Source organism: Talpa europaea, assembly GCF_964194135.1.
Source record: "Talpa europaea genome assembly, chromosome: 14".
In the NCBI taxonomy this organism is placed as follows: Eukaryota; Metazoa; Chordata; class Mammalia; order Eulipotyphla; family Talpidae; genus Talpa; species Talpa europaea.
This window is the reverse complement of record NC_140082.1, coordinates 19,332,053-19,346,129: the sequence shown is the minus strand read 5'-3', so window position 1 is coordinate 19,346,129 and position 14,077 is coordinate 19,332,053. Positions and strand designations below refer to the sequence as shown.

General features: G+C 41.0%; 2 protein-coding genes across 3 annotated transcripts in view; both read right to left on the bottom strand.

Annotated features, from left to right (window-relative positions):
• Window positions 1-8,770, bottom strand: part of COG2 (component of oligomeric golgi complex 2) — a gene marked incomplete at both ends in the record, with an annotated part of 33,687 nt that extends 24,917 nt beyond the window's left edge. The window contains 3 exons of one of the 2 annotated variants that reach the window (XM_084253025.1): window positions 398-463; window positions 2,762-2,923; window positions 8,695-8,770. In XM_084253025.1, coding sequence (XP_084109151.1) covers window positions 398-463; window positions 2,762-2,923; window positions 8,695-8,766 — 300 coding nt within the window. The remainder of the gene's footprint in view (window positions 1-397; window positions 464-2,761; window positions 2,924-8,694) is intronic. The other variant, XM_084253024.1, reaches the window with a different exon arrangement.
• Window positions 8,771-12,178: 3,408 nt separating this feature from the next.
• Window positions 12,179-14,077, bottom strand: part of LOC311183681 (ankyrin repeat domain-containing protein 26-like) — a gene marked incomplete at its 3' end in the record, with an annotated part of 69,195 nt that continues 67,296 nt past the window's right edge. The window contains exons 22-23 of the mRNA XM_084253226.1: window positions 13,722-13,767; window positions 12,179-12,312 (exon numbers count right to left, since the gene is read on the bottom strand). Of these exons, the coding sequence (XP_084109352.1) occupies window positions 12,179-12,312; window positions 13,722-13,767 (180 nt within the window). The remainder of the gene's footprint in view (window positions 12,313-13,721; window positions 13,768-14,077) is intronic.

Here is a 14,077-nt window from a genome sequence, read left to right as displayed (position 1 = left end):
TAGGGGTTAAACAGCTGTTGCAATGTGGTCCAGAAACCTAACCACATACAAAATATTGTTTGGAAAATACTTGTAAAATTACCAATTTAACCAATATAAACCATTCATAGGTTAAAGACCACTCATATATGGTGAGGTAGCACTAATAAGTTGAATTTTGAAATAGCCTTCATCTCCTCCCGACATTTTAAAGCTCTACTCTGAGAATCTGTCATTTTCAAATCAAGTATGTTTTGCAAAAAACAGACCCATTTAACAGTTTTTTTGGAAGGTGAGTAATCATGGACCATGAAACAACCACTACCGACCTAACAGATTAAAGGAATTCTTGTGAGAGAAGACAAACAAGTTTAAGAGACTGTATAGCATATTGTTATGATTGTATGTGGAGACTTACCAGGACCTCCTCTCTCAACTGTCCCAAAGGCACAGAAAGCTGGTTAAGGGCTTTGTCCATGCCAACCTACAGGCAAAATCATGGGTGCACAAACACATCACAATCAGCAGTGATAGTGACATTATCTGTGTCATGATCAAAGCAGTAATAGACTTAGGTGATTCTTTCTGTACAACAAAAATGAACCACCACATATTATAAGTAACTAGTTAAATAACAGAAATGTTTATGTACAGCATGGTGTCTGTAGTCAATGCCATTGTATTGCATATTTCAAAGTTTCCAGGAAAATAAATCTTAAAAGTACTCATACAAACAGAAAAATCTGTTACTTGTGTGGTGACAGAGAACTAAAATTATTGTGGTGACCTCTTTTTAGTATACACAAATATTAAGTTATTGAGTGAAACTAAATATAATGCCATATAAATACATATCCAAAACTAAAATAATGTTGTATGTCAGCTGTATCTCAATAAAAAAAATTTTAAATAATAAAAGTTATTTTGCCCTAAGTATTTTTTTAATAAAATTTATTTTGGGGCCTCCCTGGTGGCAAAACAGGTTGAGCACAGCACTATGAAGCTGTCCGCAGCCTCTGCAGCGCCAGTTCAATCCCTGCCGACCATGGAGATACCCACATGGCAGGGCAGACCTCTCACTGCTCTCCTCAGCAGTGTATTTCATCAGTCTGCCTGTTCTGACCCCCACTCTGTCTCTGGTGAATTCTCTCACCCTCCCGCACATCTGACCTGTATCCCGGTTCTTGTATAAATAAATAAATCTTTAAAGAACAATAAATAAATAAATAAAATTTATTTTATTTTATTTATGCATACAAGAGCTGGGATGTAGGTCAGGGGTGCAGGAGGTAAAAGGATTCACCAGAGAAACAGTGGGGAACAGAACAGGCAGATTGACTGAAATGCACTGCTGAGGGGAGCAGCAAGCAAGGTAGGAGAGGTTTGCTGAGCCATGTGGGTTAGTTCTCTGGTCGGGGATTGAACTCATGCTGCAATAGCTGTGGATAACTTCATAGTACTGAGACTTAACCCCTTGCACCACCAGGGAGGCCCGTGTCTTAAATATTTTGTCCCAAATATCACTCATAGAATATAAAAACATCTGCTGATATACATGAAACTATAAAACTTAGGAAAATGAAGCTTCCTCATGCACAATTTGCCTTTGGATAAAATTTCCATGAATTTGAATATTTTTACTAGGTGAACAGTTATCTGTCTGTAATTTAAGCTATTTCACCAGTTGATGAGAAAGTGTGATGAACTGTATCTATACTAAACATAATCATAGCCCTCCAGGAAAATTCAAATTAAATAGTGCAGAAATAGTTTAAATTTTCTGGGTTTCTAATCCTACTGGGACATTCATGTGAGTGGTATATTTCCCAAAAGCAAATATGGCTCATTAATTTTAATGGTTCCTGAAATTCCCATGGAGATGGCTACTTTCTGCACCTCTTTGGACAGATTTAAAAACTAATTAAAATATGAACAAGAAGACATTTTTGCATGTGTTAGACCTCAAGCATTTCTAATCCACTTTTTCAAACAACTGATATGACCATCATAAACCATTCTTAACATGTTTATAAAACCAGGCCTCCCAAAGATAAATTTTTGCCAATGTTCCCTCAACCTAGCTATGGCTAGCACATGTACCTGAAAGTAAATTAAATATTTCCTTTTAAAAAAAAAAATTTATTCATTTATTTATTTATACAAGAACCGGGGTACAGGCCAGATGCGCGGGAGGGTGAGAGGATTCACCAGAGACAGAGTGGGGAACAGAACAGGCAGGCTGACGAAATATACTGCTGAGGGAACAGTGGGTGCGACAGGAGAGGTCTGCCGCGCCATGTGGGGCCCTCACTGGCTGGCCGGGATGGAACCGGCGCTGCAGAGGCTGCAAACAGCTTCACAGCGCTGCACTCAACCTCCTGTACCACCAAGGGAGGCCCTAAATATTTCCTTACCAGCTGAAATTTGCCCTTAAAAAGTAGTGTAAACCAGTGAGACTTCACAGTAATCACCAAGCAACCCGTAAAAACACTCCAATAAAATATTTTCCTCTACTTTACATTAATTCTCAATATCTAATGTAAAAAATAAACTAGAGGACTTAAATGAGTTAAAAACTAAACAAAAAAATGTGCCCCAAAAAAGTCTATTTTTGTGTTAATGAAATTAGTAATATCTTCAAGTTCCTGGGTGGGGGAAATCAACTGAAAGGTTTCTAAAAACATTCAGCACTTTTAAGAAAAAAATATAAATGGGAAAGAAGGCATGTATGAGCGTATGTGAATTACTGCTTACTACAGACTCTGTAGCTTTAAAGTCTTACCAAATTTGTTGAAAGGTTGACAAAGTCCGCATAATCCTTATTGATGAGTTCAACCATAGCTGTCTTAAGAAGTTTATAGTAGAGTTCTAGATCATCTCTCAGTTCTTCCAACTGTACACGTTTCCTGCAGTCAGACACAAAATGATCGACATCGAAATCTTCCTAAAAATAAAACCAAAACAAACAAAAAATTACTGTAATGATATTTCACTTTACACACACAAAAAAAGAGAAAGAATAAGACAGTCATGACATTCTATTCATTTAAAAGACTAGGTTGTCACAGCCAAAAAGAAAGAGACCAAGGAGGACCCTAACAAAGAACATTCTCTCCTGCTACCTAAACTCTACAAGGGATTTTTTTTTTTTTATCAAACATTTCAAATTGACTCTTCTCAAAAAGGAAGTCGCTTTCCCCCCTTAATTTGTAAAGTTATACTGTATTCACTGTAAAACCTTCAACTAACAAAGAATTACATAAAAGAGAATAAAAACTCACTCATGATGTTCTAGAGAGAAGTACTGATGATTTCTTTCCACTATTTAATATTATTATGATTCATATTCTTTCAGACTGTTTATTTGTTTTGGTTTAGTTTTGCTTTTTGGAGGGGGGATAAGTTTCTCTTGAACATATAAATTATTTTTTTAAATTGAGATATAATTGATATAACATTATAAGAGTTTCAGGAGTAAGACATAATATATTAGATATTTGTATCACTGCAAAATAAATGATCGCCACAATAAATCCAGTTTAACAACCATCATCATACATATTACAAATTTTTTTCCTGCGATGATAATACTTTTGAATATACAATACTATTAACTATAGTCACCATGGTGTACAGTACATCCCCATCACATTTTATAATTGGAAGTTTGTACCTTTTAACCACCTTCACTCACTATGCTGAACACTACTTCAAATGGATTTATGCACTCCTATATTCATTGCAGCATTATTTATAAGTCAAGCTATGGAACCTAAGTATGCAAAAATAGATGAGTGGATGAGGAAGATGTGGTATATATATCCAACCGAATACTACTCAGCTATTAAGAAAGATAAACTTTTCTTGCCATTTGTGAAAATATAGGTGGGAATAGAGGGGCTCATGCCAAGCAAAATAAGTCAGAAGAAGATGACAAATATCAGATGGTGTCAATTATATCTGGGATATAAAGAAATAAAACAAAGCGTCATAAAAAGCCAAACCAGTAATAAACCCTAGAAATCTGACTATAGAACTGAGTCTACCCAACACAAGGGAAAGGGTAAGGAAAGAGAACGAAGTCCCAAAGGAGTTAAAAACTATGTCCACACAGAAACCTGCACAGAGATGTTTACGGCAGCCTTATTCATCATTACCAAAACGTGGAAACAATCAGCAATCAAGAGAAACAAAATGGTGGTACATCCACACAATGGAGTATTATTCAGAAAACAAAACAATATCAAGCCCCGAAGAGATGGAGAAAATTTAAAAGCCTATCACTAAGTAGAAGACCACTCGGTATTAAAAGAAATGCTGCTTGGTCAGTTTTCTGTCTGCAGGTGAAGTGGAGAGGTACTGACCCTTAGCCCCTCGAACAGAGAGCTGCAACATGTGGCAGCCCAAGAATGCAGAATTCCATTGTATATCTCAAGATCTCTTGAGTAAAACAAAATGTTAAAACCAAGCCAAGGTTCACTGAGATAACCTAAAACAGGTCAAATGGCCCCAAAAAGAGCAAACAAAAAGGGTTTAATGTACATTACCGATTGTGAAAAAGAATTTAGGTGACATCCAGGTAAGACTGTAAATCCTCAGTACTCAATTAATGAGAAAAGGGGGGAGGGCCTTGCACACTGAGTATAAAAACTAAATGGAAATGTACTTTGTCATGCCTGCCTTCTAGACAGACACCCAGTCTTGCAAGACCATCAATAAAATCTCACTTCTCTTGTACGCCTCGTCTCCAAGCGCATTCTTTGAATTTGGGCAGCTGAGTGCGTGTCTCACAGCACGTAGTATGAAAAGGCTATATGCCATACGATTTCAAATACACACACTCAGGAAACGGCAAATCTTTAGAGACAGTAAAAAGATCAGTGGTTACAAGGGAGAGAATGAGAAGTGTAGGTAGAAAAGAAATGAATAGGTGGAGTATAGGGGCCTTTTTAGGCAGTGAAATTATTCTGAGTGATACTATAAAGCTAGATACATGACATTATGCATCTGGCAAAATCCCAAGACCCTTATAACACCAACAATGAACCTTATATGAATGAGGGACCTCAGTAATAATACTCTATCAACACTGGTTCATCAGTTGGGACAAGTGTACCCCTGTCATACAAGATATTAATACTAACAGAAATTGTGAGGGAGGGGAGAAGGGATATATAGGAACTCTAAAAGTCCTTAAAAAATAGCTCTTTAATTAAAAATACATCTAAGGTAGATGGAGTATTACTTTTTTAAAATTAGAAGGAAAAGGAGATTCTCTTTATACTCAGAGATATTTCCTAATTGAACCCAGGTAAAGTACAAATTCCCAAAGGCTAGAAATTGTGAAGTCATAAATTCTAGATAAATTCATTTCTTCTCTTTCTAGGTTCTCCATAAACCAGCAAAACAGACTTGTTACAGCCAACTTAAAAACCATTAACTAGAGCAGCAGGGACATCAATCAAATTTCAATCCAAATAAAGTTTAACCGTTTTATTAGTTAGTAAATATTTGCATTCCGGGGTGGAGAACAATGGCTAATAAGAGAGAACTGGGAATTAACCACTTAACGCTGACCAAAGACCCAAATATTGTAACTTCAACATTGTAAGAATTCCACAGAACCTTCAAAAGATCAAATTTCTTTAAGCTGACTCATGCTGAAATGTCAAGTAGGAAAACATTCCCCCAATATAAGGAATTATAAAATCACGAGCTATTATATCTGTGACAGAACCCAAATTCCCCCACATCATTACTCAGTGTTCTTCATTACAGGAGGTGTTGGATGCTGTATTCATTGTGGAGTACAGTCAAGCTGAAAGCTCTTCTACATACTAGGTGAGGAGGACAAAGAGAATGGACACAGATACGAAAACAGGACTGTTATCAGGAAGGTGAAAGAGCTCCTACTAGATAGCATCTATTTTTTTCTGTAAAACCAATGAAGTCCAGTGCAGGGAGAGAAGAAGGAGGTTATGATTTCATTTGTACATCTAGGTAAACAGGACTAATTTATCTCCGAGAGCCTACCACTTTCTCTCCTCCCACCAATATCTTATGTCCCATCTCATCTTTCTTTTAAGGTTTATTTATTTACGCATATAAGAACTGGGGTACAGGCCAGAGGTGCAGAGGGTGAGAGGATTCACCAGAGACAGAGTAAACAGGCAGAGGAACTAAAATACACTGCTGAGGGGAGCAGCGGGTGAGTCAGGAGAGGTCTGCTGCGCCATGTGGGTAGCTCCCTGGCAGGGATTGAACTCGTGTTGCAGTGGCTGCGGATAGCTTCATAGGCTGTGTCTTAACCTGTGGTGCCACCAGGGAGACCCTCCCATTTCATCTTTTAGTTGACTGTCAACCCTCTGTGAGAACTGTCCTTTTGTTAAGCTGATAAAGCTAACAGTGTTATATCACCTCTGCCCTGGGTGATTTTGCCATCTGCCACTACTAACTTTTGACCACCTAGTTTTTCACAAACCTGTCCCTTCCTCTGTATTTCTTAACAGATCTCATAAGGGACATTCAAATAACTTTTTAAGTAGACTCTTGTTACCAGCCATTGGATTGTAACAGATATGACTACACAGTCACTGCTTTATACCTGACTGCAGTGCACAAGGCCCACATGCACCCTCACGCCATCCACCTTTCTCTTTCCAATCTCATTCCTGGCCATTCTTCCATACTCCAGTACTGCAACTCTGGTACTGGTTAACTTTCCCACATGCACAAAGTCTATTCAATCACAACACGTGTTGAGACACAAATGTAGAAATATAACCCCAGCAGCAAGATCTCCACCCATCCTTTCTGCCACCGAATTATAACTGCTAAGATATCTCTCCAAAGGAAACATAATTTGCATAGAATTTTTATTTCCAGGCCTCACCTAGAAAACCAATAATATTTCACACACAACAGCTACTCTATCGATGTTCTTCCAGACTTATCTGGTAGCATTTACTAGTACTATAAAATGTTAAACATATTCACAGGTTGAAGAGCCAAGAATGAATATGGAATTACTGGCATTCCAGTCACTTCCCCTGTCTGCTTTCTCCTACCTCTAGGTTCTATTTTAGAATTTATATTTTAAGTTTCTACTTTTTGAAGCTGCTTGTACCAAAGGCATTCTCTTAACTCAGAGTGAAAAAGATGGTGGTGCTAGTGAGTCAGAAAGGATGCTGGTGTTGGGAAGGAAGTCTGAAGAAGTCAACAACAGATGGGCAAGGTAAGCATTTTCTGTACTGGGAGATTCTTGAAGCCAGAGAAGTCAGAACAAGGCCCCTGATTTTTGTGTGAACTTCACCCAATGCACCTGCCCCATTACATATCCCCAGCTCTTTCCTTCTACCCTCTCTTCAAGGTAGCTCTAGGCCAGAGCATGCAACAAAGGGTTTCTGGAACCTGTGTTCATTTTGAACTCTCAGAACTCCTATCCAAGTTGCAGCTCTTAAAACAGTGGCTGCAAATATCAATAGAAGATAGGCTAAGTAACCTAGAAAAAGAAAAACATTATGATTTAAAGAGGAGTAAAAATTTTAAATTTACCATTCACAATTTTAAGGGTATACTAAGCCAAAACTTTTAACTTTTTAACACTAAAATGAGTTAAATGGTGCCAAAAATCCCAAAACTTAGAAATTAAACATACAGATAGGCAGATAGATAGATGATAGTTTAAGAGCTGACCCAGAGGAAGAAGCAAATAAGTAGGTAAAATTCCTCCTAGCTGTGATTCAAATCTTGGACATTTTCAAGGGTGTGCCTGATGAACCTCTATTATCAGTAAGATGTTTTCACTATGTTTATGTCCTAAAATTACTTGCACACCATCATCAGGTTCACCTTATTAAAATAAGTAGGGCCTCCCTAGTGGCGCAAGGGGTTGAGATGCAACCCATGAAGCTATCCACAGCCACTGCAGCACAAGGTCGATGCCCAGCCAGGGAGTTGACCCACAGGGCGCAGCAAACCTCTCCTGACTCGCCTGCTGCTCCCTTCAGCGATGTATTTCAGTCCATCTGTCTGTTCTGTTCCCCACTCTGTCTCTGGTGAATCCTCTCACCCCCCCGCACCTCTGGCCTGTAACCCAGTTCTTGTATGCATAAATAAATAAATCTTAAAAAAATAAAATAAGTAGGACAATTTTACAAGAGGATAATTATAGTCTGGTCTGTTGTACTGCAACAAAATCAGTAAAATATCCCAACCTCATTACAGAATTGTAGATGACTGTTAGGCAATGTCTTTTTTTAAATTCCTGAACCGGTTCCAGGGTAGGTATTAAATTGGGTTTCAACTTCCTCAATACACACTGAACTTCTAGGTGCAGGGCAATCTATGGTCAACAAGCTTGTGTCGGAAGAAAGTGGCAATCTGCCTAAGTGTATGGCGACAGGGTCAGACAGTGACACGGCTTTAACACTTAGCTCCAAACCACTTCCCGGAACTTTCAGGCGTTTTCACTCCATTTGCACGATTTCACAGAACTGCTTTCTCCGGGATGCACCTGCCTAACCTAAATCAAGACAGTCACCAAGCGCAGCGATTCCCTGCGGGGCGCGCACCCGCCGGTGGACCTCGCGGGGGGCAGGCGGGGGGCGTACGGGGCTCCGGAGCAGGAGAAGCCCAAGGACAGACCCCGGAGGGGAAAAGCTGCGAACGGCCCACCCACGGCCCGACTCCGAGGACAGGAGCCCCGGCGCCCACCTTCATAAACTCGTCCTTATCGAAGCACAGCGTGTCAGGCCCCTTGGGAAGGTTCATCCTACTTTTCTCCATCCCGCCGGCCGCCGCCTCTCAGCTCCGAGACACCAGCCGGGCGAAGCAGGAGGCGACTACGCGCAAGGGCACGGGGCCGCAGCCACAGCCGCTCCCCACTGCACAGGCGGCACCACTTCCGCCAACATGGCAGAGCCCGCGCCGCGGCCAATGAGCGAGCGAGCCGCGAACCGGCCTCCGTTTGTCGCCGCAAAGAGGGACCCGGGGCCCGCAGTCGCTGCGCCTCCGGGAAGTGCTGCCTCCCTGCGGTGGAGGGCGGTACTGCAGCCTGGCGCCAGTTCCTACTGGGAGACCCGCGCCCAGGGAGGCGGGGCTGTGTCTGTGAGATGGGACTGTGGGCCAGAAAGGGCGGTGGGCTTGGTTCTCAGCTCGCATTGTTTCTCCTGGGAAAAAAAATCTGCTTGCAGGGCTCTTCCTGCTGTTCCCTACTGTAGGGTAAGGTAAAGAGTATCAGGCTTTTCTGCCCTCCCGCCATTAGGATAGATGACGGAACACTTTCCTCCTGAATTTGTTATTTTCTGATTTAAGTCTTCGATTTCTACCTCCAGTTCATTGATTTTCTGAACTCATTTTTTTTGGAAAATTGTTTAGAACTCTAACTTTTCTGAGTTTGTAATTCTTACACTTGTATTTCTGAGTTCTCATATTACTTTGAGTTGCCTGTTTGAATTTTCTTCTATTATAATAATTCTGAACTTTTGAAGCAATGCCACTGCCCACCTGTGACTATGCAGGTGCCTCTTTTCACCATCTCTCCTCTGCAGGGCTGCGGCCTCCTGCCTGCTCATGACCTGCCAAGGCCACCTGCCAGCAACCATGCAGGCCTCTCTTAGCAAACCTGTCCCTTCTGGGGCAGCTCTTTCTGCCTGCTTGTGTCTCTGCAAGTGACTTTAAGTGTTCTATCCCTTCCCTAATAAAGTTTCCTTTATTCTTTCGTCCCTTTTCCTAATAAACCTGTTCTTTAAATATAAAAAAATCTGAACTTTATGATAAAGCCTCCCATATTCTTGTGTTTGGATTCTGCAGCATTTGTCTCACCGTGTGAGTCAGAGTCTCTTTAATTCCTTATTTCCATGTGTTATATATTTTTTTTGCCTTCTCATTTTGCTAAGTTAGGACTCCCTATTTTATTACCATTTTTAATATCTTTATAAGAAACTTGGGGGTGATTATGCTTTTACTTTTCCCATAGTTGTTGCTGTGGCTTTGTTTGATTTTATTTATTTACAATTTCTGCAAATCCTGTAACAGTACAGAATTGACTTACAATTTTGATGCCTAATTCCTTAATATATCCCTGATACGTGATTTCCAGAAACCTGTTAGCTGTTTGAATAGAGCCCAAGTATTTATTTACTTTGGATTTTACTGGTTGGTGTATGTACTCAGATGGTTTGTAGTTGCTGAGTCAGCAGAGTGGTGGAGGGGCTGAGAAGATCCATGTTTGTAGCACCTGTGTAGCACCTGTGATAACCCAAACTCTTTGGGTTTGGGATGAGACTCTGTTCCTCTTAAACTACAGTCCCACGGTGTGGAAAGTGGGTGTGAGATCAGAATGCCAGCTCTGTCTTCACCAGGAACCGAGGCTATGTGAAGTACTCCAGCTTTTCAAAAAGTTTCCCCCTCTTTCAAGGGAGTGTGCCGCCACACAGCCTCCTCTTTTCCCTCCCCAGAGCCTCTGACTAAGCTAACAGCCTTGCCACTGGTGTCCCCTACTCAAACCACACCCCCACAGGTCCACTGTCCACCTACCTCCTATTCAATGGACCATGAATATCCTCAGTGTCAACCCTGTTGAAAGATGCAGTGGTCTCTACAATCCAAGGGATAGTCAGTCCCACTTATATCTGAGAGACTATTTGAATATTGTCCCCCTGGATTCCTGTTCCAAAAGCAGCAACCATTGGGAACCAGGCTCTGCAGTTGTCTCTACTAAGGACAGTCACATCTCTCCCTGGAAGGGTCTGCTCCATTGCTTTCCAGAAACTACCAGATATGCTCTGCTTCTAGGACCCTTCCTGGGGCTTGCATGAAACTGCCTCCTGAGGCAGGCCTGCTTCCTGGCCCCATCCTGGGGCAGTGCCTACTGCCAGTGGGACTACTATCAATGGAATTTTGTCTTTAAAAGATTCAAGATCATGAAATTCAGGAAAGACAGAGGGACTGTTCCCAGCGCTATCACACTATTGCCTCTGAGGCCTGAATTCAATCCCCAGCCAGGGAGCTAACCCACATATGGCGCAACAGACCTCTCCTGTCTTGCCCAATGCTCCCCATACCATTGAATTTCAGTAAATCTGCCTATTCTGCTCCCCGCTCTATTACTGGTGAATCCTCTCACTCACACACCTCTGGCCTACACCCTAGTTCTTCTATATATAAATAAATCTTTCAAATTACTAAAAATGGAGCTACCACATGACCTAGCAATTCCACTCCAAGGAATCTACTCAAAAGACAGAAAACCATTAATTTGAAAGGAAACTTGCACTCCTATGTTTATTGCAGCACTATTTACAGTAGGTAAGATATGGAAACAATATAAAATCCAAAAATAGATGACTAGATCAAGAAGATGTAATATATATATATATATATATACACAATGGAATACTATGAAGCAATCTAAAAAGATAAAACTCATGCCATTTGCAGCAACATGGATGGAGCTGGAAGGGATTATGCTTAGTGAAATAAGGAAAGAAAAAGAAAAATATTGAGTGGTTTCATTTACAGGAGGAATATAGGGAAACCAAGTAAGGGATCAGGAAAAAAAAAAGACAAAACTAACAGGCAACTATAAATCAGAGATATTCAGCAGGGGACGGGGAAGGAGAAGGAGAGGGATTAAAACAGGGGTGATAAGAGCACAAGAGATTTTGGTGATGGTTCATGGGTGACTTGGTGGTGGGAATTTTATGGGGACTATACCTGAGAGGAGAAATCAAACATTGTACAAAAATGAAAAACGATGGGACCTCCCTGGTGGCGCAAGGGGTTAAGCACAGCACTATGATGCTATCTGCAGCCTCTGCAGCACAAGTTCAATCCCCGGCCTGCCAGGGAGCTACCCACATGTGTCAGCAGACCTCTTCTGACTCACCTGCTGCTCCCCTCAGCAGTGTATTCAGTCACTCTGCCTGTTCTGTTCCCCAGTCTGCCTCTGGTGAATCCTCTCATCCCCCAACATCTCTTGCCTGTATCCCAGTTCTTGTTTGCATAAATAAATAAATCTAAAAAAATTTGTTAGATGCCAAGAAACATATATTAAAATATTATACAAATTTTCATCAGACAGAGAGAATAAAAGATATTCTCTTTTAATAAACATTTTTGCACGTCATATGTTAAGTGGGAAGTGATTAAAATGTTATATAAACAGCCCAATAAATCAACTTTTACTATTTATCATTCATATCGTATACTTTTTCTTCAAGATCTCCATATATTCTTCAGATGCTTTCAAAAGTGGATCTTGATTTAATTTGGACTCTTCAGTAGGTCCTAAAGAAGCTATACAAGTTTCAAATTCATGTTCAGCAGCAGCTGGAAAAGGAAAACAGAATTACATTCTAAAATATATTGTAGTTAAATAATTTGATTAAAAAAAGTTGCAATCTGGGCCTCCCCAGTGGCGCAGCGGTTGAGCGTTGGGTTGCAAAGCTGCCCGCAGCCTCTGCAGCACCAGTTCAATCCCCAGCTGCCAGGCGAGTGTCCCACATGGTGCACAGACCTCTCCTGCCGCCCACTGCTCCCCTCAGCAGTGTATTTCGTCAGTGTGCCTGCTCTGTTCCCCACCCTAGCTCTGGTGAATTCTCTAACCCTCCTGCGCTTCTGACTGTACCCAGTGCTTGTATAAATAAATAAATAAATCTTAAAAAAAAAAGTTGCAATCTTTAGCAGTGTTCAAAACAAACCATGTACCATTCCATCCAAAACACAGGATCACCACTAAATATTATTTGCCCATAGTTGCACATTGAATCAATTGCAGTTGTGGCTAAGTATCAAAGCTTTTGATTTTCTCAATTCCTATTTTTTCAACAAGCATGTGCCACTTACTATGACAAGTGCTAGAATTACAAGGTGGAGATGGCACAGTCCACTCCTCAATGATCTTGTGCTATAAATTGAAAAAGAAGACAAAGAGGGGGTGTCCATTCAGACTCATATATTGGGCACTATTGGAACAGAGAAGGAACATCCCATGTTTGTGTCCATATTTGTTGACTTTTTGGTGGAGGTGATAAGGAGGACAAGGATAGAGTATACCAGGTGGAGGAAAGAAGCACATGCAGAGAGCTGGAGACAAGGACATACACTTGTGGCTTTGTAAGTGGTGAATTTGACTAGATGATAAAGGGAGGGCAGAGCAAGCAGCAAACGCTAAGATTGTATAATTTGGCAAGAACTAAATTGATTTGGGATTTTACATTTCTATCCTAAGGATGTTGGAATTTTCCCTGGAGGCAAAAGGTAAACCACTGACAAAGAAAGTGGCAGTAGGTTTAAATGTCACACACCAAGTGACAGCTGTATGAACTCTAGTTGCTTGGCTGTGGACGGCTAGGTGAGTTTGGGGTGTTGTTTTTTTGGGGGGAGGGGAGGGAGGCTTTGGCCTTCCAACACTACTAGAACATGAGGAATTGACGAAGCCCATGTTTTCTGAGAACAATTGTATGCAGGTTGATAGTTCCACAGGGATGGGAGAAGTAAAAAGAAGGTATAGCAGAGTAAAAAGAGATACAGTTTTTTTTATTTTTGAAAAGCTATGGCACATGATGAATAAATGAGAAATAAGTGTAGTCTTTATTGTGAATGTTTCTGATTCTACTTTTTTCATATGCACAATATAGTTAGCATACTTATGTATTATAGAGAAAATGGAAAGAGATGACACTCAGTTATTTCAGAAATCAATGCCATCTAAATTTAACTGAAATTTTGCAACATACCTTCTTTTAGTTCTCTTGTTACAGCTTGTTCGAACTCCTGCTTCATCTGAAATAAGTCGAATATTAGAAGGATTAAGTTAAAAAGAGCAGGGCCTCCCCGGTGGCGCAGCGGGTTGAGTACAGCACTGTAAAGCTCTCCGCAGCCTCTGCAGTGTGGGCTCAATTCCTGGCTGGCCAGGGAGAAACCCACATGGAACAGCAGACCTCTTTTGCCTCGCCCGCTGCTCCCCTCAGCAGCGTCTTTGGTCCCTGGTGGCACAAGGGATTAAAACGCAACCTATGAAGCAATCCTCAGCCACTGCAGCATGAGTTTGATCCCCGGCAAGCCAGAGAGAAACCCACATGGCACAGTAGAC